General features: G+C 43.5%; 2 protein-coding genes across 4 annotated transcripts; both read left to right on the top strand.

The window, feature by feature from the left end:
* Positions 1-435: 435 nt before the first annotated feature.
* LOC110524450 (HAUS augmin-like complex subunit 5) lies at positions 436-13991 on the top strand. Of its 2 annotated transcripts, none has more exons than XR_016496277.1 (21): positions 436-692; positions 891-971; positions 1153-1251; positions 1451-1513; positions 1662-1694; positions 1865-1889; positions 2020-2152; positions 2279-2438; positions 2557-2647; positions 2738-2829; positions 2919-2973; positions 3075-3202; positions 3723-3801; positions 3897-4045; positions 4246-4408; positions 12323-12403; positions 12552-12642; positions 12779-12875; positions 12995-13133; positions 13319-13451; positions 13566-13991. XR_016496277.1 is itself a non-coding variant. In XM_021604090.3 (21 exons), exons 3-21 carry the CDS (start codon positions 1154-1156, stop codon positions 13666-13668), a joined length of 1968 nt encoding a protein of 655 aa, XP_021459765.3. In that variant the 5' UTR covers positions 436-692; positions 891-971; position 1153; the 3' UTR covers positions 13669-13991. The 2 variants fall into 2 exon arrangements, 1 of the variants encoding a protein (XP_021459765.3); XM_021604090.3 differs by having other exon boundaries at positions 12497-12642.
* A 910-nt stretch (positions 13992-14901) lies between these two features.
* sin3b (SIN3 transcription regulator family member B) lies at positions 14902-24367 on the top strand. 2 transcript variants are annotated; one of them, XM_021604088.3, is made up of 19 exons: positions 14902-15443; positions 16528-16634; positions 17173-17326; positions 17574-17912; positions 18104-18256; positions 18376-18498; positions 18587-18676; positions 18793-18911; positions 19092-19305; positions 19545-19661; positions 19820-20058; positions 20172-20355; positions 20436-21165; positions 21293-21462; positions 21642-21815; positions 22079-22171; positions 22484-22578; positions 22928-23126; positions 23376-24367. In XM_021604088.3, exons 1-19 carry the CDS (start codon positions 15336-15338, stop codon positions 23604-23606), a joined length of 3639 nt encoding a protein of 1212 aa, XP_021459763.2. In that variant the 5' UTR covers positions 14902-15335; the 3' UTR covers positions 23607-24367. The 2 variants fall into 2 exon arrangements, with proteins under 2 accessions (XP_021459763.2, XP_021459762.2); XM_021604087.3 differs by having other exon boundaries at positions 17574-17933.
* The last annotated feature ends 225 nt before the right edge of the window (positions 24368-24592 follow it).

Here is a 24592-nt window from a genome sequence, read left to right as displayed (position 1 = left end):
AAACTGAGCTTTTCTCTTTTGAAATGAGAAGATGTTTGTTTAAACCCAGGTAGCTTTTAGGGAAGCACTTCTGTTGCTGGGTTATACAACGGAGGAGTACCCAGCATTTGAAGCTTACAGTTTTCTGCGTCAGTAGAGCCTGTCTGGGTGGAAAGGTAACTTCTGAAAGTGCCATGCGTAGATGAACAAGGATGTATAAAATGTAATTATTTTTGTCTCGCCTAGGGCGGCAGAACATCCAGGGCATTCGTGATTTTATCAATGTAATCAGATTGAAAATATTAGGCTATGTTATTGACATTGAACTGATAATATAGCCTACTAAACAAATGTATTAAAAATGTGTTTAACCTATTAATTGGCCTGTTATTATGTTCTGCTCCTCCGACTTTTAGCGGAGAAAAAAATTGGCCGAAGCCCAAACCTAGCGCGGGCAGATTTTTATCTCGCCTAGTGCAGCAGAACGTCCAGGACCGGCCCTGAGTATTAGGTTTTTATTATTATTTGCCATATGACTGGAATATGTATTTATACGGAATGGTGAAGTGGATGAAAGCTGCTGTGTCGCTCTGACTACCTTATTGAGGGGAAAATGTACTTACTCTGATGTGGTTGTCCCGCCTAGCTATTTTATAATTAATGCACTAACTTTAAGTCATTCTGGATAAAATCGTCTGCTAAATTACTCAAATGTAAGTTTCCCATTTTGTGTAACCTTTTCGTGTTCATTACGGAAACCGTTTAAGAATCACACAGACCAAAACGAGAATTCTGCATAGACAAATCCAGGTCGATCTCGTCCAGTTTCGTTCAGTTTGCTTCCGAAATGTTTTGCAACAGAATCGGCGTAATGTTGTAGAACGTTTGACGTACTATTTGTCCTGTTTCAGAACGTAAGCAAACGTCCCCGGATATGCTGCAGAGCGGGAAATTGAACGGGCGGAAAAATAACAAGCGCCCAACTGAGCAAAGTAGGACAGCTAACTTTTCTTGCCATATTTTTGACAGTCAATCACTTGGAAGCAAATCTACTTCGCCATCGTACTATTACAGCCACCTGTCAAGCTAAAATGTACTTGCTAGTATTCGATTTTGTTGAGAATTATTGAGCTGGATAGCTAGCTAACGCCTCGCTTGTTTTGTCTGGAGAAGGATGGGAGACAGGACCCTGCTGCGGGAGCTAAAGCGGTGGGCGATTGAAGAATTTAATCTACCAACCCAAAGTCTCCCAAACGACAACTACTTTAAAACGTGCGTAACGTCATTCATAAATGTCCAATTTAACGTACATGCACCTTTTTTGGCCTTGTTGAGCTATTCCTTTTTGTCTTTGTAGCAATTCTAACTACAGTCTTTCATATCGGCAGTTGCAGACTAATTAAAACGAATTTGTCCCAACATTGAGTTAACCCAAGTAACGTTAAGAATATTGATGTTTGTTTTGATTCAGGTTGTGTGTTGGCCCGGGTGCCTCTATATGGAGATATGTCACACAACATATTTTCAATCAGAGGTGGGTATGCAGACAGGTTTTTACAACCTTATTAATTATACTTCCTAGTGTTTCTATCAATTGTTTTGTAGTAGCTAGGTCAACTATTGTCGTTTTGTCCTTTTACGTGTGTTCTTCCAATATCTTCTCTATTCCTTTCTCTTTGCAGGAATGTAAGGGTTATGCGTGGAAATCTCCGATGGTATCCTTTATTTTTGGTGTCTTGAGTTACCTACAAATGTGATAATTTCATTGTCTCTGAGATGACACCAACTCTTGATAGGATAACTGCCTAATTTCTCTGATATTAATATGACACACAGGTTTTGTTGTATGTACAGTAATACAAGCCTTGACATTGTGCTCTCTCAGGTACAAAGTTCTGCACGATAAGGAGGTACAACCATATTTCTCTAAACCAATGTCTAGATAGTTTGATAGTCTTAAATGTGATACTGTAGCAACGTGTTAGCGTTATGTTTTCTGTGTGCTCATTCTTTTACATTATTGTATGCACACATTTGCAGTTGAAACAAGTAGTGGGGCAGAGTGATGCTGCTAAGCGGTTTGAGCTTCAAGAGCAGATAGATGAGCTGAGAGTGGAACTAAACCACCTGGACTCTCAAATCAATGGGACTGAAGCACAGCTGGTTACTGAGGGTGAGCATTTTACTAAATATATACTTTTTTCTACATACCACATCCCAAAATCTGCTAGGTCTGTATATGTGGATGTCCTCTTTCGCCTTGACGCACTGTTCTCTGTAATCCCTTTGTATTGAGTAGAGGAGTCCATTAACCGGAGCTGGGAGATGGTGGAGGAGAACCAATGCAGGGAGCTGCTTTTACAGGCTTTTAAGCAGCGCTGCGTGAAGGAGCGCCACTCTCTTTCAGAGGATATCCTCAAGATCAGTGGGCACTCCCAGGTTCTGGAGCAGCTGTCTAGGTGTGCTTGCTAGAGCCTCTGCCGTTTACCCTTTTACCATTTCTTACTACACTTCCACATGCATTTGACACCTCAAGCCAACCCTAAATCCATTCTTTACTTTTGGTGTGTTTTGCAGGAGGGCAGAGGTGAAGGTGCTGTTTGGAAATGAAACCTCCAATAGCAGTGGGGACCATCTCAACCCATCAGGAGCAGAGCCTAAGGTTCTGGTAAGTGCTTTACTATATTTTATTACTTATATGATAGTCTTCGAAGTGATGGTTTTGCATTTTACTGGTCTTGTTTATTTTTCTCCTTAGCGTAGCGTCCGAGAGTTGTGTGATGAAAGACTCCAGTTCTTTCAGTCTTTGCAAGAGAGTGAATTGAACATGACATCTTCCACTGCCACACAGTAAGAATCATCAGATGGTTTTATATAGGAACCGGAGTCATCCATGGGATACTTCTATTGATAAATCATTGTTCTCTCTCTTTCTTCAGCTTGACACGTGAACAGAGAACTGCAGTATTTCAGCATTGGTTAAGTGCTGTGGAGGTAAGTTGCATTGTTTGCACCTAGATAGTTACATCATGGTCTGTTTCATATTTTCTTTATTTGAGTGAGAATCATATTGTTATTTTTTTTAATCTCATCAGGACTTGTTGCAATGCTATCCTCCGAACCAAGTGCTGTCAGCCTTGCAGTACCTGGCCTTGGGACAGGAAATTACATTGGAGGAGATGCTTGCCTCTTTGGGTATGGCTCGTGATGTTGCTGCATTACGGTAAATGGTTAAAAAAATATGTATATTTAAAAAAATGTTTTATTGTATTTTAACCCCTTTTCTCCACAATTTCAATCTTGTCTCATCGTTGCAACTCGGGAGGTGAAGGTTGAGTCATGTGTCCTCTGAAACATGACCCGCCAAACTGTGCTTCTTAACACCCACCCGCTTAACCCACCCGCACCAATGTGCCGGAGGAAACACCGTTCAACCGGCCCGCCACTAGGAGTAATTAGAGCGCGATGAGCCAAGTAAAGCCCCCATGGCCAAACGCTCCCCTGACCTGGAAGATGCTGGGCCAATTGTGCACCAACCTATGGGACTCCCGAACATGGCCTGGTTGTGATTCAGCCCGGGATCGTTCCCGGGTCTGTAGTGATGCCTATAGCACTGCAAAGCAGTGCCTTAGACCGCTGTGCCACTCAGGTGGCTGATAAATGGTTAAATTGATAAAGTTAGCTGGACAAAAATATCTGCATGGATTTGAATTATAGGGGCAGATGTATCTGTTTTATTTTAGGTTTCGCTACGAGAGTAATCACCTGCTGGACATCTCAAAAGAAGAGGAAGAGCTACCAACCGTTAAGAGTCTTTTACAGGTGCTTTACATGTTTCCGTTTACACTAAAATACCAACATGGGTGCCAAGACACTGCATATGCTAGAACAGTAATATGTGTGGGATCTTTTTGCAGTCAGCTTGGGAGGAGGTGGAACAGAGTCTGATGGAACTGGCTCAGACACGGTCACGAATTCAACAGCTCCAGACCCAGCTTCATACCCGAAAGAAAGAGGCACATTTAGAGCTGATTGGCGGGGAATCTCAAACCGACGCCCTGTCACTGTAAATCTGCACTATAGATTGGCTTCTTCCACATAATTTACATTACATTTACATGTCATCAATGAACATGCTCAGCCTCTAAACCAGTCATGTCAATTCATCAGAATACTCTGGTTTGTTGTCTGTATCTATTGTTTGTGATGCTCTTTACGCTTTCCCAGTTTAAAACCTCTTTTCTCCCATGTTTCTGTCCTGCCCAGGTCAGTGTTTAAGCTGGAGATGCAGTGTGTGATTCAGGCAGCAGTGAGAAATGGTTTGCGGGACCAGTGTGTTCAAATGGAGCAGCATGCCAGCGACCGACAGGAGGACCTCCGCAACCTACGGAGCCAATGGCAAAACATCATGGACTTCAGACAGCTTGGGGTGAGAACCTGCCATCATTACTATTTCATCACTTGCCACACATTTACCTCAATCTCACACAAATGATCAAGGAACCTACCAGGTACAACCCTAAATCCGTAAACATGGGCACCCACATAGATATCATTGTGACCAACTTGCCCTCCAAATACACCTCTGCTGTCTTCAACCAGGATCTCAGCGATCACTGCCTCATTTCCTGTGTCTGTAATGGGTCCCCGGTCAAACGACCACCCCTCATCACTGTCAAACGCCCCCTAAAATACTTCAGCGAGCAGGCCTTTCTAATCGACCTGGCCCGGGTATCCTGGAAGGATGTTGACCTCATCCCGCCAGTAGAGGGTGCCTGGTTGTTCTTTTAAAAGTGCTTTCCTCACCATCTAAAATAAGCATGCCCCATTCAAAAAATGTAGAACTAAGAACAGATATTGCCCCTGGTTCACTCCTGACTTGACTGCCCTTGACCAGCACAAAAACATCCTTTGGTGTACTGCATTAGCATCGAATAGCCTCCGCGATATGCAACTTTTTAAGGAAGTTAGGAACCAATATACACAGTCAGTTAGGAAAGTAAAGGCTAACTTTTTCAAACAGAAACTTCCTGTAGTACTAATTCCAAAAAGTTTTGGGACACTGCAAAGTCCATGGAGAATAAGAGCACCTCCTCCCAGAGGCTAGGAAACACTGTCACCACCGATAAATCTACGATAATCGAGAATTTCAATAAGCATTTGTCTACGGCCGGCCATGCTTTCCACCTGGCTGCCCCTAACCCAGCCAACAGCTCTGCACCCCCCACAGCAAACTGCCCAAGCCCCCCCCCCCCCCCCCCCCCCCTTTTTCTAAAATTATCTGCCGCAACTGTTGCAACCCCTATTACTAGCCTGTTCAACCTCTCTTTCGTATCGTCTGAGATCCCTAAAGATTGGAAAGCTGCTGCAGTCATCCCACTTTTCAAATGGGGGATACACTCTAGACCCAAACTGCTACAGACCTATATCCGTCCAGCCCTGCCTTTCTAAGGTCTTCGAAAGCCAAGTTAACAAACAAATCACTGACACATTTCAGCCCCACCCTACTTCTCCATTATGCAATCTGGTTTCCGAGCTGGTCATGGGTGCACCTCAGCCACGCTCAAGGTACTAAATGATATAACCGCCATCGATTAAAAACAACTTTGCAGCCGTCTTCATCGACCTGGCCAAGGCTTTCGACTCTGTCGACAGCATTCTTATTGGCAGACTCAATAGCCTTGGTTTTTTAAATGACTGCTTCACCAACTACTTCTCAGACAGAGTTCAGTGTGTCAAATCGGAGGGAATGTTGTCCGGACCTCTGGCAGTCTCTATGGGGGTGCCACAGGTTTCAATTCTCGGGTCGGCTCTTTTCTCTGTATATATCAATGATGTCGCTCTTGCTGCTGGTGGTTCCTTGATCCACCTCTACGCAGACAACACCATTCTGTATATATCTGGCCCTTCTTTGGACACTGTGCTAACAAACTTCCAAACGAGCTTCAACGCCATACAACACTCCTTCTGTGGCCTCCAACTGCTTTTAAATGCTAATAAAACTAAGTGCATGCTCTTCATCCGACCGCTGCCCGCCCGACTAGCATCACTACTCTGGACGTTTCTGACCTAGAATATGTGGACAACTACAAATAGTTAGGTGTCTGGTTAGACTGTAAACTCTCATTCCAGACTCACATTAAAACCTCTTAGAGCTACCCCCCCTACTTTTTTCAATTTCCACCTGAAGACATACCCAAATCTAACTGCCTATAGCCCTGGCCCAGAAGCAAGGATATGCATATTCTTGGTACCATTTGAAAGAAAACACTCTGAAGTTTGTGTAAATGTGAATTGAATGTAGGAGAATATAACACAATAGATCTGGTTTAGATAATACAATTAAAAAAACATACGTTTTTTATTTTTATTGTTGTATCTTTAAAATGAACAAGATAAAACAAACATTCAGATAGGATGATGGGGACAATTTCAGTGAAAAATATAAGAGGGCAACAGTACTTGTGCAAAGGTTCAGAATGATAACTTCCAAAATGAGTGTGCTACATGACATTTATCACGACGTCACCCAGGTGTCCCACACAAGTAGCCCAAATGTACCCAAGTGGCCAAATTGGTGAAGGTATACATTTTGAAACAAATAACTATATACAAAATGGTATTCAAACACACCCCCCCCCCACCCCCCCCCCAAAAAATATGGGGCAAAAAATATATACATTTACAAAATAACATGGTTAACTATTTACACACTTTCAATATTTGGAAGAACCTCAGTCCTCTATCAAATCAAATGTATTTATATAGCCCTTCTTACATCAGCTAATATCTCAAGTGCTGTACAGAAACCCAGCATAAAACCCCAAACAGCAAGCAATGCAGGTGTAGAAGCACGGTGGCTAGGAAAAACTCCCTAGAAAGGCCAAAACCTAGGAAGAAACCTAGAGAGGAACCAGGCTATGAGGGGTGGCCAGTCCTCTTCTGGCTGTGCCGGGTGGAGATTATAACAGAACATGGCCGAGATTTTCAAACGTTCATAGATGACCAGCAGGGTCAAATGATAATAATCACAGTAGTTGTAGAGGATGCAACAGGACAGCACCTCAAGAGTAAATATGAACAGTTTAGGGTTCCATAGCCGCAGGCAGAACAGTTGAAACTGGAACAGCAGCAAGGCCAGGTGGACAGGGGAAAGCAAGGAGTCATCATGCCAGGTAGTCCTGACGCATGGTCCTAGGACTCAGGTCCTCCGAGAGAGAGAAAGAGAGAATTAGAGAGAGCATATTTAAATTCACACAGGACACCGGATAAGACAGAAGAAGTACTCCAGATATAACAAACTGACCCTAGCCCCCCGACACAAACTACTGCAGCATAAATACTAGAGGCTGAGACAGGAGGGGTCAGGAGACACTGTGGGCCCATCCGATGAGACCCCCGGACAGGGCCAAACAGGAAGGATATAACATCACCCACTTTGCCAAAGCTCTACACAATATTGTGCTGCTGAGGTATAGTAAACAGATTATATATATATATACAGGGAACACAGGGAACATAAGGTTGAATATATTATTATAGACCTGCTACATCTACTGTCTCTTTTATATTATGACGTTTCAGCTAGATCTACTGTCTCTATTATATTATGACAGACCAGCTAGATCTACTATCTCCATTTCACTTTGGCCATTGTTGTGGGCCTGCCCTCCCCTCAACAGCCTCAAATAGACTATTTCATTTCACAAATAATATTTTATATTGTTAATTTCAAACAACGGCATTAGCATGAGAAGAACTTACCAGTCCAAAACAGTGACATGGTTCCTCTTCTGCAGGCACGTTACAGATTATACACAGTGCGCGCTTAGCAAAACAACGCTGTGCGTAAAATGCGTAGCTCCTTCCGGAATAAAACTTCAATAGCGAATGACTCTCTTTACGCTGGAGTTTACGACATGGGTTGGTCTTCCAACACACAACCATTGCATATTGCCGCTTACCTCAGCTCATTGACTATCTACCCAGCTAGATTTCAAGACAATCAGTGGTCATTGGGTTAAAATACAGTCAATCAACGAAACAGTGGTCATATCATTGGTGCACAGTGATGTCATTACTTGTTGTCTTCAAATCGGTTTCTTTCAGTCAATACATCCCGCGAAGTGGCCCATCAGGTTTGGTTGTGTTACAAACAAACCAGTTGATTGCAGTGAAACCAAACATGACTGGAAAAGTCACGTTCTGTGTGGGTTATTTACCTGGAATGTGTCGTCGAAAATGGAATGAGACGGAATTCACGAAACAAGCGGTTCACAAAATGTTTCGTGTTAGGCTATAAAAACAGATTTGATCAAACAGAAGATAATTAATTGTGTAACAAGGAGCATTGGAATTGCAAACAGACAAAGATCGTCAAAGGTAAACAATTTATTTTAATGCAGTTTGTGATTGTTATGCCTGTGCTGGTTGAAATAGTTGTTTTTTATGGGGCTCTATGCTCAGATAATCGCTTCGAATTCTTTCGCAGTAAATCCTTTTTTAAATCTGACAACGCAGTTGGATTAGCAAGATTCTAGGCTTTCGATACATGTGAGACACTTGTATTTTCATGAATGTTTAATATGACTATTTATGTAGCGATCACCGTATGTTGTGGAATTTCAGCCCGCTACCGGGTTCCGTGCTCAGAGGTTAAGCATCTCCAATCCAAAATTACATCTAGAATTGGCTTCCTATTTCGCAACAAAGCCTCCTTCACTCGTGCTGCCTAACATACCCTTGTAAAACTGACTATCTTACCTAGAGGTCGACCGATTAATCGGAATGGCCGATTAATTAGGGCCGATTTCAAGTTTTCATAACAATCGGAAATCTGTATTTTTGGACACCGATTTGGCCCATTTATTTATTTATTTATTTTTACACCTTTTATTTAATCTTTATTTAACTAGGCAAGTCAGTTAAGAACACATTCTTATTTTCAATGACTGCCTAGTGGGTGGGTTAACTGCCTCATTCAGGGGCAGAACGACAGATTTTTACCTTGTCAGCTCGGGGGATTCAATCTTGCAACCTTACAGTTAACTAGTCCAACACTCTAACCATCTGATTACATTGCACTCCACAAGGAGCCTGCCTGTTATGCGAATGCAGTAGAAGCCAAGGTAAGTTGCTAGCTAGCATTAAACTTATCTTACAAAAATCAATCAATCAATCATGATCACTAGTTAACTACACATGGTTGTTGATATTACTAGTTTATCTAGCGTATCCTGCATTACATATAATCGATGCGGTGCGTATCTTTGCTCCAATGTGTACCTAATAGAGGTCGACCGGTTTATGATTTTTCAACACCGATACCAATTATTGGAGGACCCAAAAAAAAGCAGATACCGATTAATCGGCAGATTTTTTTTTTTTTTTTATGTAATTATTTTGATTTATTATTATTATTTTATTTATATTTTTTTATTTGTAATAATCTCAATTACAACAATACTGAATGAAGACTTATTTTAACTTAATATAATTGTATCACTTCTCTTGCATGCATTGCACGCAGAGTCAGGGTATATGCAAGTTTGGGCTGTCTGGCTCATTGCGAACTAATTTGCCAGAATTGTACGTAATTATGACATAACATTGAAGGTTGTGCAATGTAACAGGAATATTTAGACTTATGGATGCCACCCATTGGATAAAATATGGAACGGTTCCGTAATTCACTGAAAGAATAAACGTCTTGTTTTCGAGATGATAGTTTCTGGATTCGACCATATTAATAACCTAAGGCTCGTATTTCTGTGTGTTATTATGTTATTATTAAGTCTATTATTTCATAGAGCAGTCTGACTGAGCGATGGTAGGCACCAGCAGGCTCGTAAGCATTAATTCAAACAGCACTTTTGTGTGTTTTGCCTGCAGCTCTGCTGTTTATGACGTCAAGCCTATCAACTCCCGAGATTAGGCTGGTGTAACCGATGTGAAATGGCTAGCTAGTTAGCGGGGTGCGCGCTAATAGCGTTTCAAATGTCACTCGCTCTGAGACTTGAAGTAGTTATTCCCCTTGCTCTGCATGGGTAACGCTGCTTCGAGGGTGGCTGTTGTCGTTGTGTTCCTGGTTCGAGCCCAGGTAGGAGTGAGGAGAGGTACAGAAGCTATACTGTTACACTGGCAATACTAAAGTGCCTAAAAGAACATCCAAAAGTCAAAGGTTAATGAAATACAAATGGTATAGAGAGAAATAGTCCTATAATTCCTATAATAACTACAACCTACAACTTCTTACCTGGGGATATTGAAAACTCCTGTTAAAAAAAACTACCAGCTTTCATATGTTCTCATGTTCTGAGCAAGGAACTTAAACGTTAACTTTCTTACATGGCACATATTGCACTTTTACTTCTCCAACACTTTGTTTTTGCATTATTTAAACCAAATTGAACATGTTTCATTATTTATTTGAGGCTAAATTGATTTTATTTGGAATGAATTGCAAAAGTCACTGAAGCTGGAGACTTATATCTCCCTCACTAACTATAAGCATCAATCAATCAATCAATCAAATGTATTTTATATAGCCCTTCGTACATCAGCTGATATCTCAAAGTGCTGTACAGAAACCCAGCCTAAAACCCCAAACAGCAAGCAATGCAGGTGAAGAAGCACGGTGGCTAGGAAAAACTCCCTAGAAAGGCCAAAACCTAGGAAGAAACCTAGAGAGGAACCAGGCTATGTGGGGTGGCCAGTCCTCTTCTGGCTGTGCCGGGTGGAGATTATAACAAAACATGGTCAAGATGTTCAAATGTTCATAAATGACCAGCATGGTCGAATAATAATAAGGCAGAATAGTTGAAACTGGAGCAGCAGCACAGTCAGGTGGACTGGGGACAGCAAGGAGTCATCATGTCAGGTATTCCTGGGGCATGGTCCTAGGGCTCAGGTCCTCCGAGAGAGAGAAAGAAAGAGAGAATTAGAGAGAGCATATGTGGGATGGCCAGTCCTCTTCTGGCTGTGCCGGGTGGAGATTATAACAGAACATGGCCAAGATGTTCAAATGTTCATAAATGATCAGCATGGTTGAATAATAATAAGGCAGAACAGTTGAAACTGGAGCAGCAGCACAGCCAGGTGGACTGGGGACAGCAAGGAGTCATCATGTCAGGTAGTCCTGGGGCATGGTCCTAGGGCTCAGGTCCTCTGAGAGAGAGAAAGAGAGAAGGAGAGAATTAGAGAACGCACACTTAGATTCACACAGGACACCGACTAGGACAGGAGAAGTACTCCAGATATAACAAACTGACCCTAGCCCCCCGACACATGAACTACTGCAGCATAAATACTGGAGGCTGAGACAGGAGGGGTCAGGAGACACTGTGGCCCACTCCGAGGACACCCCCGGACAGGGCCAAACAGGAAGGATATAACCCCACCCACTTTGCCAAAGCACAGCCCCCACACCACTAGAGGGATATCTTCAACCACCAACATACCATCCTGAGACAAGGCTGAGTATAGCCCACAAAGACCTCCGCCACGGCACAACTTAAGGGGGGGGGGGGGGGGCGCCAACCCAGACAGGATGACCACATCAGTGACTCAACCCACTCAGGTGACGCACCCCCTCCAGGGACGGCATGAGAGAGCCCCAGTAAAGCCAGTGACTCAGCCCCTGTAATAGGGTTAGAGGCAGAGAATCCCAGTGGAAAGAGGGGAACCGGCCAGGCAGAGACAGCAAGGGTGGTTCGTTGCTCCAGAGCCTTTCTGTTCACCCTCCCACTCCTGGGCCAGACTACACTCAATCATATGACCCACTGAAGAGATGAGTCTTCAGTAGAGACTTAAAGGTTGAGACCGAGTTTGCGTCTCTGACATGGGTAGGCAGACCGTTCCATAAAAATGGAGCTCTATAGGAGAAAGCCTTGCCTCCAGCTGTTTGCTTAAAAATTCTAGGGACAGCATCAGCTGTCAGAGCAGCTTACTAATCACTGCACAGGTACACAGCCCATCTGTAAATAGCTCAACCAACTACCTCATCCCCATACTGTATTTATTTATCTTGCTCCTTTGCACCCCAGTATCTCTACTTGCACATCTATCACTCCAGTGTTAATGCTAAATTGTAATTATCTCGCAACTATGACCTATTTATTGCCTTACCTCCCTCATCTTACTACATTTGCACACACTATATAGATTTTTCTATTGTGTTATTGACTGTATGTTTGTTTATCCCATGTGTAACTGTGTTGTTTTTGTCGCACTGCTTTGCTTTATCTTGGCCAGGTCGCAGTTGTAAATGAGAACTTGTTCTCAAATGGCCTACCTGGTTAAATAAAGGTATATGTGACACTTTTTTTCATGTTTTTCTTTATAGGATGTCAGGCAGGAACAGATAAGCGGTCTGATCAAGGGGAACTCAACAGCTAAGACTGAACTGACTCGTGTGCACAAGGAGGTAACCCACTCTATGCTGCTGTGTACTGTAATGCATATTGTGTAAACCGTGGCCATCTAACTTGACCTTTTCTTCTCTCCTGTCTGACCTAAGATTGGACAGTTTGTTCAGGGAAAGCTGGTTCCCCAATTTGCTAATGTTCTTTCAGCAGCCAATAGGCTTCGCAACTCTGTGTCCCAAGAGGCCCGACAGTTTGGGAACGTGTCACTGTTGACACTTGACCGCAGGATCATTGAAGGGTAAGCGCTTCATATTTGTTCGTATTTGATGGTTGAGAAGCGTTATCCTTATCACTATTTGGTCTGGATGAGAAAAAATGCTCAAAGGAACATTTTTCAGATGGTAAAGTTTTGTAAACTGCTATATATATTTCAGCGAGCAGAGAATTCCAGCATCGTGGTTGTCTATCCATCGCTTGCATTCCTTGCCCTTCCACAATCTGTGTCAAAGCCTGGCTTTCCCAATGTATCGAGTGAGTCCCAGCTGATTATTCCATGGCCATTTATGCACCCAGTGGTTTGCATCTTGCTCTTATCCTCTTGTTTATTTATGTATTGTCTGTTTTGTGTCTTCTTTATGATTCTCTGCCAGGCCCCTGAGGAACTGTACACCCAAGCTCTATCCCAGCATCTGGAGCTTCGATTTCTGCGTCGTTTGCTGCAATTGCACTCCTCCTCTTTAACAAATGTAGAGAAGCAGGGAGCGCTGCTTCCTGCACCTGACCAACAAGGTACAGATCTTCCATAGAGTTCAAAGACGCAAACTAACAAATGGTAGAGCTTGATGCCATCCAATCAGATGCCAATCAAACTGTATCACTCATCTTTACCTAGTTAACCAAAGGCAGATTATGCAATCGTACATGTTTGATCTCTTCGTCTCGCTTTCATCTCCCTTTTATGTATTCCTCCTTAGGCCTCCTGCTACGTGTCCTGGAGGAAGACAAGGAGCTGCTTAAGTCTTTATTGCCCAAGGTTCGGGAGCTTACCCAGCGCTGCTCACAGGGCCTTTCTTATGGGTATCAGGTCAAGATTGCCATTTCCCATTGGTAAGTGCTACCATTAACACTTTCTCCCATATAACTCTTAGTCATATTGAACCTCCATATTATTCACCTGCTACTATTGACAATTCACCTTTTTCTTGTGTTATTTCTGTGCAGGTGGGATCAGCCTGCTCAGTTTGCTCTGCCTGACATACGCAAGGGGGGACTGACTTTTCAGCAGTGGCTACAGAGGTGGAAATTTGCAGCTAAGGCTTCTTGATGAGCTTCCTAGAAAATAAAGACAAGACTGAAGTGCATAGATACCCAGCAAACAGGATGTCCAGGGGACCATGACACAACCTTCCGAAGTTCTGGGGACATCCTTACGACTAATTTCTGTTTGCAGGGTATGCACCAAGGTGAATTTTAGAGAACAATACTGTTCTTTGTAGTACTAAAACAAAATTTTTATTCCTACTGACATTAATTTACAATATTGTTTGTTTCTCATCTTCTTTTTGCTAAACATGATGCCATCCAATTTGTATCGCATGTACATTTCTATTGTCTTTATGCCATTAAATTAACTTTGCCTGCACCTTATCTCTGTTTTAATGTGCTTGACGGTTAATCTCAATCACAAATACAATCCTATTTGACCATTCGTTGTTATCCATATGACCATATTATTGACAATACAGACATACTTTTTTGGTTGATAGAGGAATAGATTGTTGAAATGAGTGTTCATATAGGACCACTTTGTTCATGGTGTGGTTTTGCACTGTCTGTGAGCTGTAGTTGTATGAATAATACTAGTATCCTGTGTTTTATTATAGGCAACTAGCAATATTCAAGACTTGTTCTTGACACATGGAATGGTTTTCTGTGTGATTTGCATTGTTTGACCAATTTTATGGCATGCCCTGTACTTTCCTTCCCAGTTAATGAGAGGCAGGCAGTCAAATGACATTGCTCACACTGGTCATATCTCGATCTTTGCAAGTGGAGGCATTCGTAAAAATATGCCAATTATACGTGCAACGTGGACACTTCTGTACAAATTTGTCCTCTACTCTGCATATGAAGGTGTGAAAATTGAAAAAGGACAGTACTGTAATGTTGAACGATGATGCAGAACAATCCCGAGCCCCGACTCGAGTTATGCTGCGTTCATAAACAAGTAGGAAGGTGGTATTTACCTCATTCAACTGGGAAAGGCCACATGAATGACCCTTCCAATTGGTAAATTACTAGTCTATCACCGCTGAGCGCGGTTTCTCCCACATACTCTGAAGTCACCCACTAAGGAAATTATCTCGATAACAGCATTTTTGACAGTTAAATGTAACAAAACATAAAAATCAGAATTATTTATAAGCATGATAGCTGTACCTTTCGTTTATGGTTGAAGTAGCTTGTTGGCCATTAGCCAATCTGCATTTCTCAACGAGTTGAAGAACCGTGAATGCATCTAATTGGTAATAACCACCTTCCCACTTGTTATGAACGCATCATTATGAAGCCGACTCCACCCATTTCTCCATGCGTCTGCGCACTGATCAACTGTGCTTCCGGATGCCAAGATTGAGCAAGACTGACTGCACAGCTGCCGCCGAATTTAAAGAGACAGGCAATCGTTAATTTAAAATAACATAATCAGCAACCATTGTCTCAAAGCTTGTTTTAAAAGAGGCTTCACTCTGACATAGCGCACCAGTAGTAGTCACTCGTTGGACCAATAATGGCGTTCATTCAAAGTCAAATCGAGTAGTAGCTTATCATAGCTAAGTTACCTGGTTGGATTTTCCCTCTTGCTTGCTGGCTAACGTTAGCCAAATAAGCGTTGCTAGCTGGTTTCCCGACGAAGAGCTAGATTTGTCGGCTAGCCAACAACCATATACTGAAGCTTATAATCAAGTAGTAGTGGCCACTATCGCCGGGATAATGGCGAAAATTCAGGCACACAGCAACCCGAAACAAATAAACCAAATTCAAGACAAGGCCTATGTTGTACAAAAACAAGTGCAACAACAGCACTTTCAGAAACTGAAGGTAAGAGACGGGAACAAAAATGGAAAAGTCTTCCTCAGAACCATTTTGTGTTCGTCAGATATTGGCCATCTCTCGATGCTAACGAGTTAGCTTGCTAGCTAATCATAAGGGGTTCTGATTGGAATGTTACTAGCTAGATAACGCTAGTTGGCGTTTGTTGTTGCATGCATGCACAGTACTTTAGTGGAGGTTAGCAAACGCCAGCTAACTTGGGTTCTTCAATGGCGTTAAACACGATTTTAGTAATGAGTCACTGGGTCATCCAAATACAGCCTAGTAGGATGTAACGTAGGTTATCAAGCAAGTTGATTTGGCTGGCTAGAAGCTACCTAGTTTCGATTGTCAGATAACTTCGGACATCCGAAGTTCCTTGTTCACCTTCTCTGCCCACACTACCAGGCAGAACAAAGTCAAACGTGCGTTGTCTAGAATGGGATGGTGTTTGTTGGCACAAAATGGGAGACTTGTCTTTGCTGGTTTGTAATCCGAGGTCGACAGCTAGCAAACATACTCGTCGGTTCACTCGCTTGGTTATGAACAGCATGGTATATTTAGAAAACCCTAACGTTTATTGTTTATTCAGGCGTATTCCTTGTTTTCCACCAAGCACACAGAACCATCGATTTTGTTAGCTAGCTAACCATACAGTTTGCGTTTTCATAGTTGGCCAGATTTGAGCTACGTTAATGTATCAAAGACAAAGGTGTTTCGATGTCATGTATAGTCAACCTATTTATTAAACTAGTCTGAACAAGATTTGTTTTATCTGCCTATTATTTGAAGTGTAGCTGCGAATAATACTGGTAGATAGTTGGAAAGGTAGCTAGCTAAACGAGTTATGGTCAAGACATGCCATAAGTTATTCAGCTAGTGACTGCATTGAGGAGCAACATGATTGGTTTGCCCCTGTGTTTGTGAACGTGTAATAACAGTTATAACATAACACACACCACACTATGTTCTTTGTTGATGATCTGGTGGTAATCTGGTGTGGGCCCCTTAATTTCTTGTATGTTCTGGAGAAAAAAAACAATTTGCTCTAATGAATTTTCATTTGGTGCCTCACCATGATCTTTACCCTCAGGTTGAAGATGCCCTATCATACCTGGACCAAGTGAAAATACGATTTGGGAATGACCCTGGAATATATAACAAATTTCTTGACATAATGAAAGAATTTAAATCACAAAGGTATAGCATTTCCCTTTCCTATTTCTTGATAAGTGATTAACTTTAATAGTGTAAAAATCTATCTTAATTAAAGGCCCAATGCAGACATTTTTATATTAATATCAAATCATTTCTGGCTAACAATTACATACCTTACTGTAATAGATTTCCATTAAAATGGACTAAAAGTATATTTTTGGACAACTTTTATCATGTCAAAGTTTTGTTAGGTCTGAGTGGGGAGGTGGAAACTGAAAACTAGCTATTATTGGCAGGGAGGTTTGGAACTCTCTTTTTGTTATTGATCTATTAATCGATTTACCCCATGGCGGTACCACCATGGAAAGACGCCATCCGCTTATTGAAACCTTCAGATGTTGTCACACTTTTACTGTGTTAGTCTCATCAGCTTTTGTACAATATGATATACAACACAGTAAAAACACAATTTTGACTGCACTGGGCCTTTAAATGTGATGAAAAGCAGATGTTCTTAATGCCACCTCATTTAAGGTCATGTCCTCTGTCCCTATAAAAATATTTTTCTCCTCGTTCATAGCATTGACACACCAGGCGTTATAAACCGTGTGTCTCAGCTCTTCCACGGACACCCGGACCTTGTCTTAGGATTCAATGCCTTCCTGCCCCCAGGCTATCGGATAGAGATTCCCAAGAATGGAGTGGTTTTCCTTCAGTCACCTTTCTCTTCCCAGGTGGGTCACTATAAATGTGTGTGGATTGGGTTTCCAGACAATCGTAATACTGGCTGCCTCTGCACAACAAGTTGTGTAACTCAGTTTTATGAATCAATATCCACACAAAGTGTATATATATAGTGGGCCTATATATACGTGGAGTTTTTCACCCGAGCAGAACATCTACACATACACAAAGGTGCTCTTAAGATGCATGTTGTGAAGTTAATTTATGTTTAACATGAGTGCCCCTTTTCTTTGGTAGGTCTCCCCAGGCCAGGGGAAGAGTATTGCAAGCCCTGCTGTGAGTGCCACTGGCTCATCTGTTGCTGAAGCTGGGTCTGCCCAAAGTGAAGCTGTGGCATCGCCTGAAAGCATCTCCTCGTCCTCTGGACCCCCAGAGCCCCCCAGTAGACTGTCCTTGCCACTCCCCAGCAGAGAGAGCCAGTCCCAGCCACAGTCCTCCTCGGTGTCCCCCCCTGCCTCGGAGCCCAGCCCAGTAGAATTTGACAGTGCTATCAGCTATGTCAACAAGATCAAAAACCGCTTCTTAGACCATCCAGAGATCTACAGATCCTTCCTTGAGATACTACACACTTACCAGGTACACTGTGTCATCAATATGGTAATTGATTTGTTTTTCTGTCAATTGAAAACAACACATTTGATTGATGTCTGCTTAAAGTGAAGTTGTTTGCTAGCATCTAGGTCAAAGCAACTTTAAATTGTTGCAGATGAGTGTGTATCCTATCACAGTTACTCAGATGGAACAACAGTCTTTTTTTGTGCTAACAGAAGGAGCAGCTTGAAGTCAAGGAGAGCCGGGGTCGTAGTAGTAGTGGGATGACAGAGGATGAAGTTTTCTCAAAAGTGGCCAGCCTCTTCAAAGGCCAAGAGGACTTACTGGCTGAGTTTGGACAGTTCTTACCAGATGCTAAGAGATCATTGGTTAGTATTTTCCCCTTCTTTCTGAGATTGTTACCTGTCCAGGGTCATTATGTTTGATCAGTTGATTTTCAGTGCCATTTGTGTTGCTATATCGAACTATTAGTTCTGTGTTCTTTCAGTTCACTGGCAGCTCCCTGACAGGGAAAGACCAACTGAAGAGGGCAGAGGATGAGGATATGAGCAAACATAGCAAGAAGAGATCAAGGCCCATGCTGCTGCCGCATATGACGCCACTGCTCAAGGTTTGGACTTAATCACACATTCATATGCTTTAGCATTTTTCTAGAAGACCTTTATTGTATGTGATTGGTTATGGTTTGGTTATTTTAGAAAAAGATGAAGTTTTCGTGCTCCCAAGACCAGTCCTTTGCCTCAGTTGGGAAGCATGGAGTCTTGCGGGAGTTCACCTTTTTTGACAAGGTAATGCTCAAGATGACACAAGTGTCAGTGTTGGAATGATTCCATAATGTTTTGGCTCTGACAGACATCATGAAATCCTTGGTCACCAATGACGATAATGTTTTGATTTGTTGCAGGTTCGACGTTTCTTCAAGAGCCAGGAGGTGTATGAAAACTTCCTCCGCTGCATTGCTTTGTTTAACCAGGAAGTGGTTTCGGGAGCAGAGCTGCTGCAGCTTGTCACCCCCTTTTTGGGGTAAGTGGACTGTGGGAGCTTACATTGGACCATGGGAGCTTTCAAAGGGAACAGTCACTGATGTCTTCCGGAGTAAATGAATGCATACTGATATTTTTGTACTCTATGAAGGGCAGTATGTTTTGCCAAGTCTCCTCTTGAGCCATTCATTTATTTGTACATGTTCATTATTTCCTCCAGGAAGTTTCCAGAGCTATATACCCAGTTCAAGTCATTTCTGGGTGACAAGGAGCTCTCTCATTCAATGTCGGGCCTGTCGGACCGCTACATGGAAGGGGGTGGGGGCAGGGAGGTCGACTATGCATCTTGCAAGCGCCTGGGATCCAGCTACAGAGCACTACCCAAGACTTACCAGCAGCCCAAGTGCAGCGGCCGCACTGCCATCTGCAAAGAGGTCTGCATAAATTAAACAAGTTCTGTTTTTTAAGATTTGCCATTCCAGCACTGATTTCTAGTCCAAGTTCATAGCATTTTTTGAGTCTGTTAGTGGAAGACAGAAAAAAGTTGTTTGAAGGCTAGATATCTGGCCTTGACAGTGATCAGAATTGAGCATGTGATTATTATTTTTCCCAGGCACTATTATTGAAAGTGAAACCAAACGGGTGTTAAAGTCCTGATTTCCTGCATTTACAGGTATTGAATGACACCTGGGTTTCCTTCCCCTCATGGTCCGAGGACTCTACGTTTGCAAGCTCTAAGAAAACCCCATATGAGGAGCAGCTTCATCGCTGTGAGGATGAGAGGTTTGAAGTAAGCAAGATGAGATATCAGAACTACTATTACTTCAGCCACAAACTATATACAAACAGACTGTTCTCCCTTATCTACCCAGGGCATTGTTCATCTGAATGATTCTGCAGAACATGTTCCAGAACGATTGCTAATGGTTATTTTCCTGTTTCCTCAAGTTGGATGTGGTCCTGGAGACAAACCTGGCCACCATCCGGGTCCTGGAGAGTGTTCAGAAGAAGCTGTCCCGTCTGTCGCCCGAGGACCAGGACCGCTTCCGCCTGGACGACTGTCTGGGTGGCACCTCTGAGGTCATCCAGCGCCGAGCCGTCTACCGTATCTATGGCGACAAGGCCCCTGAGATTATAGAGGGTCTGAAGAGGAGCCCTGCTACTGCTGTGCCTGTGGTGCTCAAGAGGTCAGGGTGCACACACAAACCACACACACATCCAGGGGTGTAACTAAGATACTTGGCTAATGTGAATCTAGCTGTGTGTTAATTCTTCCATGTCTTCTCTGCTGTGTCTGTAGATTGAAAGCGAAGGAGGAGGAGTGGAGAGAAGCCCAGCAGGGCTTCAACAAGATCTGGAGGGAGCAGTATGAGAAGGCCTACCTCAAGTCCCTGGACCACCAGGGGGTCAACTTCAAGCAAAATGACATGAAGGCCCTCCGATCCAAGAGCCTGCTCAATGAGATTGAAAGTGTTTATGATGAGGTGAGTACTCCGATGTCAATTATCTACTTTCTTTATTGATAAATCTCCTCTCTGTGTCTAACACGTCTGTACCCCTTAAGCGTCAGGAGCAGAGCACAGAGGAGGGGGGCGTGGGCCAACAGGGGCGTGATGGGAGCAGTGCGGCAGTGGTCAGCGAGCCACACATGGTGTTCACCTATGAGGACAAGCAGATCCTGGAGGACGCCGCCTCTCTCATCATCTACCACGTCAAACGCCAGCCCACCATCCACAAGGATGACAAGGACCATATCAAGCGCATCATCCAGCACTTTGTCCCTGACCTCTTCTTCTCCCGCCGCGGCGAGCTCAGTGAGACGGAGGAGTGGACGGACGAGGAGGCAGAGGTGGAGGAGGGAGGAGACCGGGGAGGTGGTGGTAGCAGCAGCATAACAGGAGCAGTAGCAGCACCAGTTGGCCAGCCGCAGCAACAGCAACTGAACGGGGAGTCGAGGCGGCGGCGCTGCACCTCTCCTCAGACAGCGGAGCTGGGTGGAGCCTCTCACAGCCTGGCCCCAGAAGGAGGGGAGAAGGTGGACCTGAGAGACCCTGAGGCAGAGCACCAGAAGGAGCTGGACGGAGTCTACAACCTGTTTTTCGTCAACAACAACTGGTACTTCTTCCTGCGGCTGCACCAGACCCTGTGCCAGCGGCTGCTGAGGGTGTACCGGCAGGCAGAACGGCAGCTGCTGGAGCACCGGGCCGAGCAGAACCGTGAGAGGCTGCTGATGGCAGAGGGTCGCAGGGATAAGGCCAGCGACCTGGCCATGGAGCTCCGCCTCAAACAGCCAAGTGAGAGAACTTCTCTGTTTTTGTCTTTTAATATTTTGTATTCCACATTGGTGAGTGTGTATCTCTGTATGGGAGAGGGAACATTGGGCTAAAGTTAGCCCTAGTTTTTTTTGTACTCGATCCACAGGTGAGGTGGAACTGGAGGAGTACTACCCAGCGTTTTTGGACATGGTGCGCAGTCTTCTGGATGGGAACCTGGAGTCTACGCAGTATGAGGACACACTGCGGGAAATGTTCACCATCCACGCCTACATCGGCTTCACCATCGACAAGCTCATCCAGAATACCATTAGACAGGTCAGGATTGTCTCTTAAGCTGCCCGGTTGCATTCTACAGAACCAGATCCATATCCGTTCACTACATATTCATGCTTTACCTCAATAACATTGTGATCCTGAAGTGTTTGACTGTTCTCTGAATGCCTGTAGGTTCTCCTTCCTCCGGGCTGACATATCATTTCTCTGTCTCTGTGCAGCTGCAGCACCTGGTGAGTGACGAGGTGTGCCTGCAGGTGGCTGAGCTGTACCTGGCTGAGAGGAAGAGGGGTGCAGCGGGGGGGAACCTGTCGTCCCAGTGTGTGAGAGCAGCCTGGGAGACCAGCTACCAGTGGAAGTCTGAGAGGGTCATGGCTGAGGAGAACTGCTTCAAGGTAATGGCCTGCGCTGGGGAGACAGACGCCGAAACTTTTAGCCTTGAATATTTGATATGATTTTATATTGATTCTGTGCTTGAGCATGGGGAGACTCTGAGGGTGTATCTTTTATTTGGTTGAGAGGGAATAGTTTCCTCCTAGCGTTAGTGTAGGGCTTTAGCTGCTGCTTTTTTGGAACAGAGATGTTGTGCATTCTGAAACAGTCATAGGTGTTAATCGTGATGTTTAATAGCTTGCTGTGGTGTGATTTGCCTTTGTAGGTGTTGTTCATTCAGAACAAAGGCCAGGTCACCTTGACCATTGAGCTGCTGGACACAGAGGAGGCCCAGGCCGATGATCCCCTGGATGTGCAGGTAAAGAATCCTATGGACAGTCGCACCCATAGAATGTCACAGGATTCCCTTTGGACATCAACATAGACTGACCTTGTAAGGCAACTTGCTGCTTCAGATTTTGAAGGGCAGCTTGCGTTTATACAACACAGGTTGAGGTTATTAAATTGTAAACATTATTCGTTCTCCCACCTACTTTCAAAAGTCAATACAAGGTAAAATGATCATTAAACCTCTGAGTTTATAGCTTTTTTGTTATTTAATCTCAGTTTTAGTGTTTTTGCAATGTCCTGGCTTTTTTCCATATTGATTACATTCTCTTTCCCTGTCCAGTGCCTGTCCAGCTATATGGAACAGTTTGTAGGGACAGAGTCAACGCTTTGCTCGCAGACTGAAGGCTACTTTTTCAAACCTGTATTTTTGCCCAGGTAAGAGATTCATGCTATTACCGTTAGTTGTGATGTCCATATATTGGCCATCGTATGAAGCCACATTATTTCCCTAGATGTTACATAGCAATCCTCTATTGTGTTTTCACATTTTGTCATTTCACTGTCTTAAATAATGACTGCGCAAAAGTATTTGAGTGCAGATGTTTTTTGCCCGCCAGAACAGCAATGCACAAAATGAGTCCTAGTATCACAGGCCCTGATTTGAATCTGAATGTGGTTGTCCCTGTGGTCCTCTGTCTGATCCTGAGGCACAGTATTTTCCTTCTGATAAACTCTGACTGTCCCCCGCTTCCCTGTGCTACCGTGTGTGGGTCTCTGTGTGTAGGAACCTGAGGCACTTCAGACGCTGGCAGGTGCGCCAGGTGGAGGCGATGCGCTGCAGACGGGAGTGGCACAGACAGCTGGGTGTGGAGAGTGCTGGCAGTCTGGACTGCCGCTTCAAACTCAACACCCACAAGATGGTGTTCGTCATGAACTCTGAGGACTACATGTACCGGCGGGGAGCGCTGGTCAAAGCCAGGAAGGTAGCTATTAGTATTTATGTCTTATTCTGTATGTGTTTTGAGGTGAAGAACAGCTAAGGCAGGAATATCTTGTCTCTTTAATGATTTATAGCTTTAGATGGCAGACATAAATTCTGGTTCCAAGTTCATTTAATGTGTTATGTGTCTTGTTTTGGCATCAGCTGGACCTTATCATCCAGACTGCTTCCACAGTGGTGCATGAAGCCCTGTCTGTAGGCTTCACTAACTCTTCCCGTCTCTCTCCCTCAGTCCCAGCACAGGGTGGCTGTGAAACAGCACGAGCGCTTTGACAAGTGGCACCAGGGCTGGCTGGCAGAGCACGTGCCTCCGGCGGCCGATCGCTCGGTCCACGACTGGCTGATGGGTGAGGAGGCAGAGGACATGATCCCCTGCAAGACCACCTGCCTCAACACACAGGTCAAAGGCCTGCCTGTCAACAGATACCAGGTGCATTACAGTAGGAAACCTCCCTCTCCCTAGAGGCTGGATCCACACACAATCTCTCTCACACACACACACACCTGACCTACTACACACACAGAGAGAGACTGGTTGGACTTTGCAGACGTGTTGAGACTGAGATTGGGGGATCCAGTGCGGAACACAGGAGCTCTTCATCCGATTCACCCATGCTGCTTCTCTGTTCACACAGTCAGCAGTGCAAGCAGAGGGTCGTGAGAATAAAATCATTTTTTGTTTCAGAAATGTGAATGTCTCTCTTTTTTTTTAAGTCCATTGTAGTTTTTAGCTTCTGAAGCCAGAGGGCCTTTTGTTTGTTTTTGTATATGTTTATACTGAAGTACTGAGAAATGGTTAAAAATGTGTTTCATGCTCCACAATGTCTTTTGTACAGTAAGCTCAACTTCAGTAATTTGATTACTGTATGTGCATATACAACTGTACACATTTTATATATGCATTTACATGAATATGATGAAAAATGTAAAATTACATGATCTTAGTGTTTTGCAGGCAGCCATTTCTTGATATTTACTTTTTTTTTCTGGTCATTTTTATTTTTCTTGTGACTAAACAGATGATTGATTGCCAGTGTGACAAGTCCTCACAATTGATTTAACTTTGTACATTTTATGGAACATCAGAATTATGTATCATATTCAAATCTTTACTTTGGTTTGTCATTTTGCATACTAAAATAAACTATCAGTGTTAAAATAATGTATAACATTTATCCTGTATCAGTTATCATGAATAAACAACTGAGTTGTGAACTTCTTAAACAGCATGGAAAAGCATTTTTAACATTTTATATACAGTACCAGTCAAACGTTTGGACACGCCTATTCATTCCAGGGTTTCTCTTGGCATTCTCTCAACCAGCTTCATGAGTTAGTCCCCTGGAATGCATTTCAGTTAAAAGGTGTTCCTTGTGGAATTTCTTTCCTTCTCAATGCGTTTGAGCCAATCAGTTGTTGTGACAAGGTAGGGGTGGTATACAGAAGATA

This window comes from Oncorhynchus mykiss, chromosome 5 (genome assembly GCF_057628025.1).
Source record: "Oncorhynchus mykiss isolate SJ-2025 chromosome 5, ASM5762802v1, whole genome shotgun sequence".
Lineage (NCBI taxonomy): Eukaryota > Metazoa > Chordata > Actinopteri > Salmoniformes > Salmonidae > Oncorhynchus > Oncorhynchus mykiss.
The sequence above is the reverse complement of the archived record's forward strand: the minus strand, read 5'-3'. Positions and strand labels throughout refer to the sequence as shown.

Coding starts and splice junctions, on each gene's coding strand:
- LOC110524450 (XM_021604090.3), top strand. CDS start 1,154: ATGGGAGACAGGACCCTGCTGCGGGAGCTAAAGCGGTGGGCGATTGAA. Junction 2,153..2,278: donor AGCACAGCTGGTTACTGAGG/GTGAGCATTTTA, acceptor TGTATTGAGTAG/AGGAGTCCATTAACCGGAGC. Junction 4,409..12,322: donor TGGACTTCAGACAGCTTGGG/GTGAGAACCTGC, acceptor TTTTCTTTATAG/GATGTCAGGCAGGAACAGAT.
- sin3b (XM_021604087.3), top strand. CDS start 15,336: ATGGCGAAAATTCAGGCACACAGCAACCCGAAACAAATAAACCAAATT. Junction 20,059..20,171: donor GTGCCTGTGGTGCTCAAGAG/GTCAGGGTGCAC, acceptor CTGTGTCTGTAG/ATTGAAAGCGAAGGAGGAGG. Junction 23,127..23,375: donor CGCTGGTCAAAGCCAGGAAG/GTAGCTATTAGT, acceptor TCTCTCCCTCAG/TCCCAGCACAGGGTGGCTGT.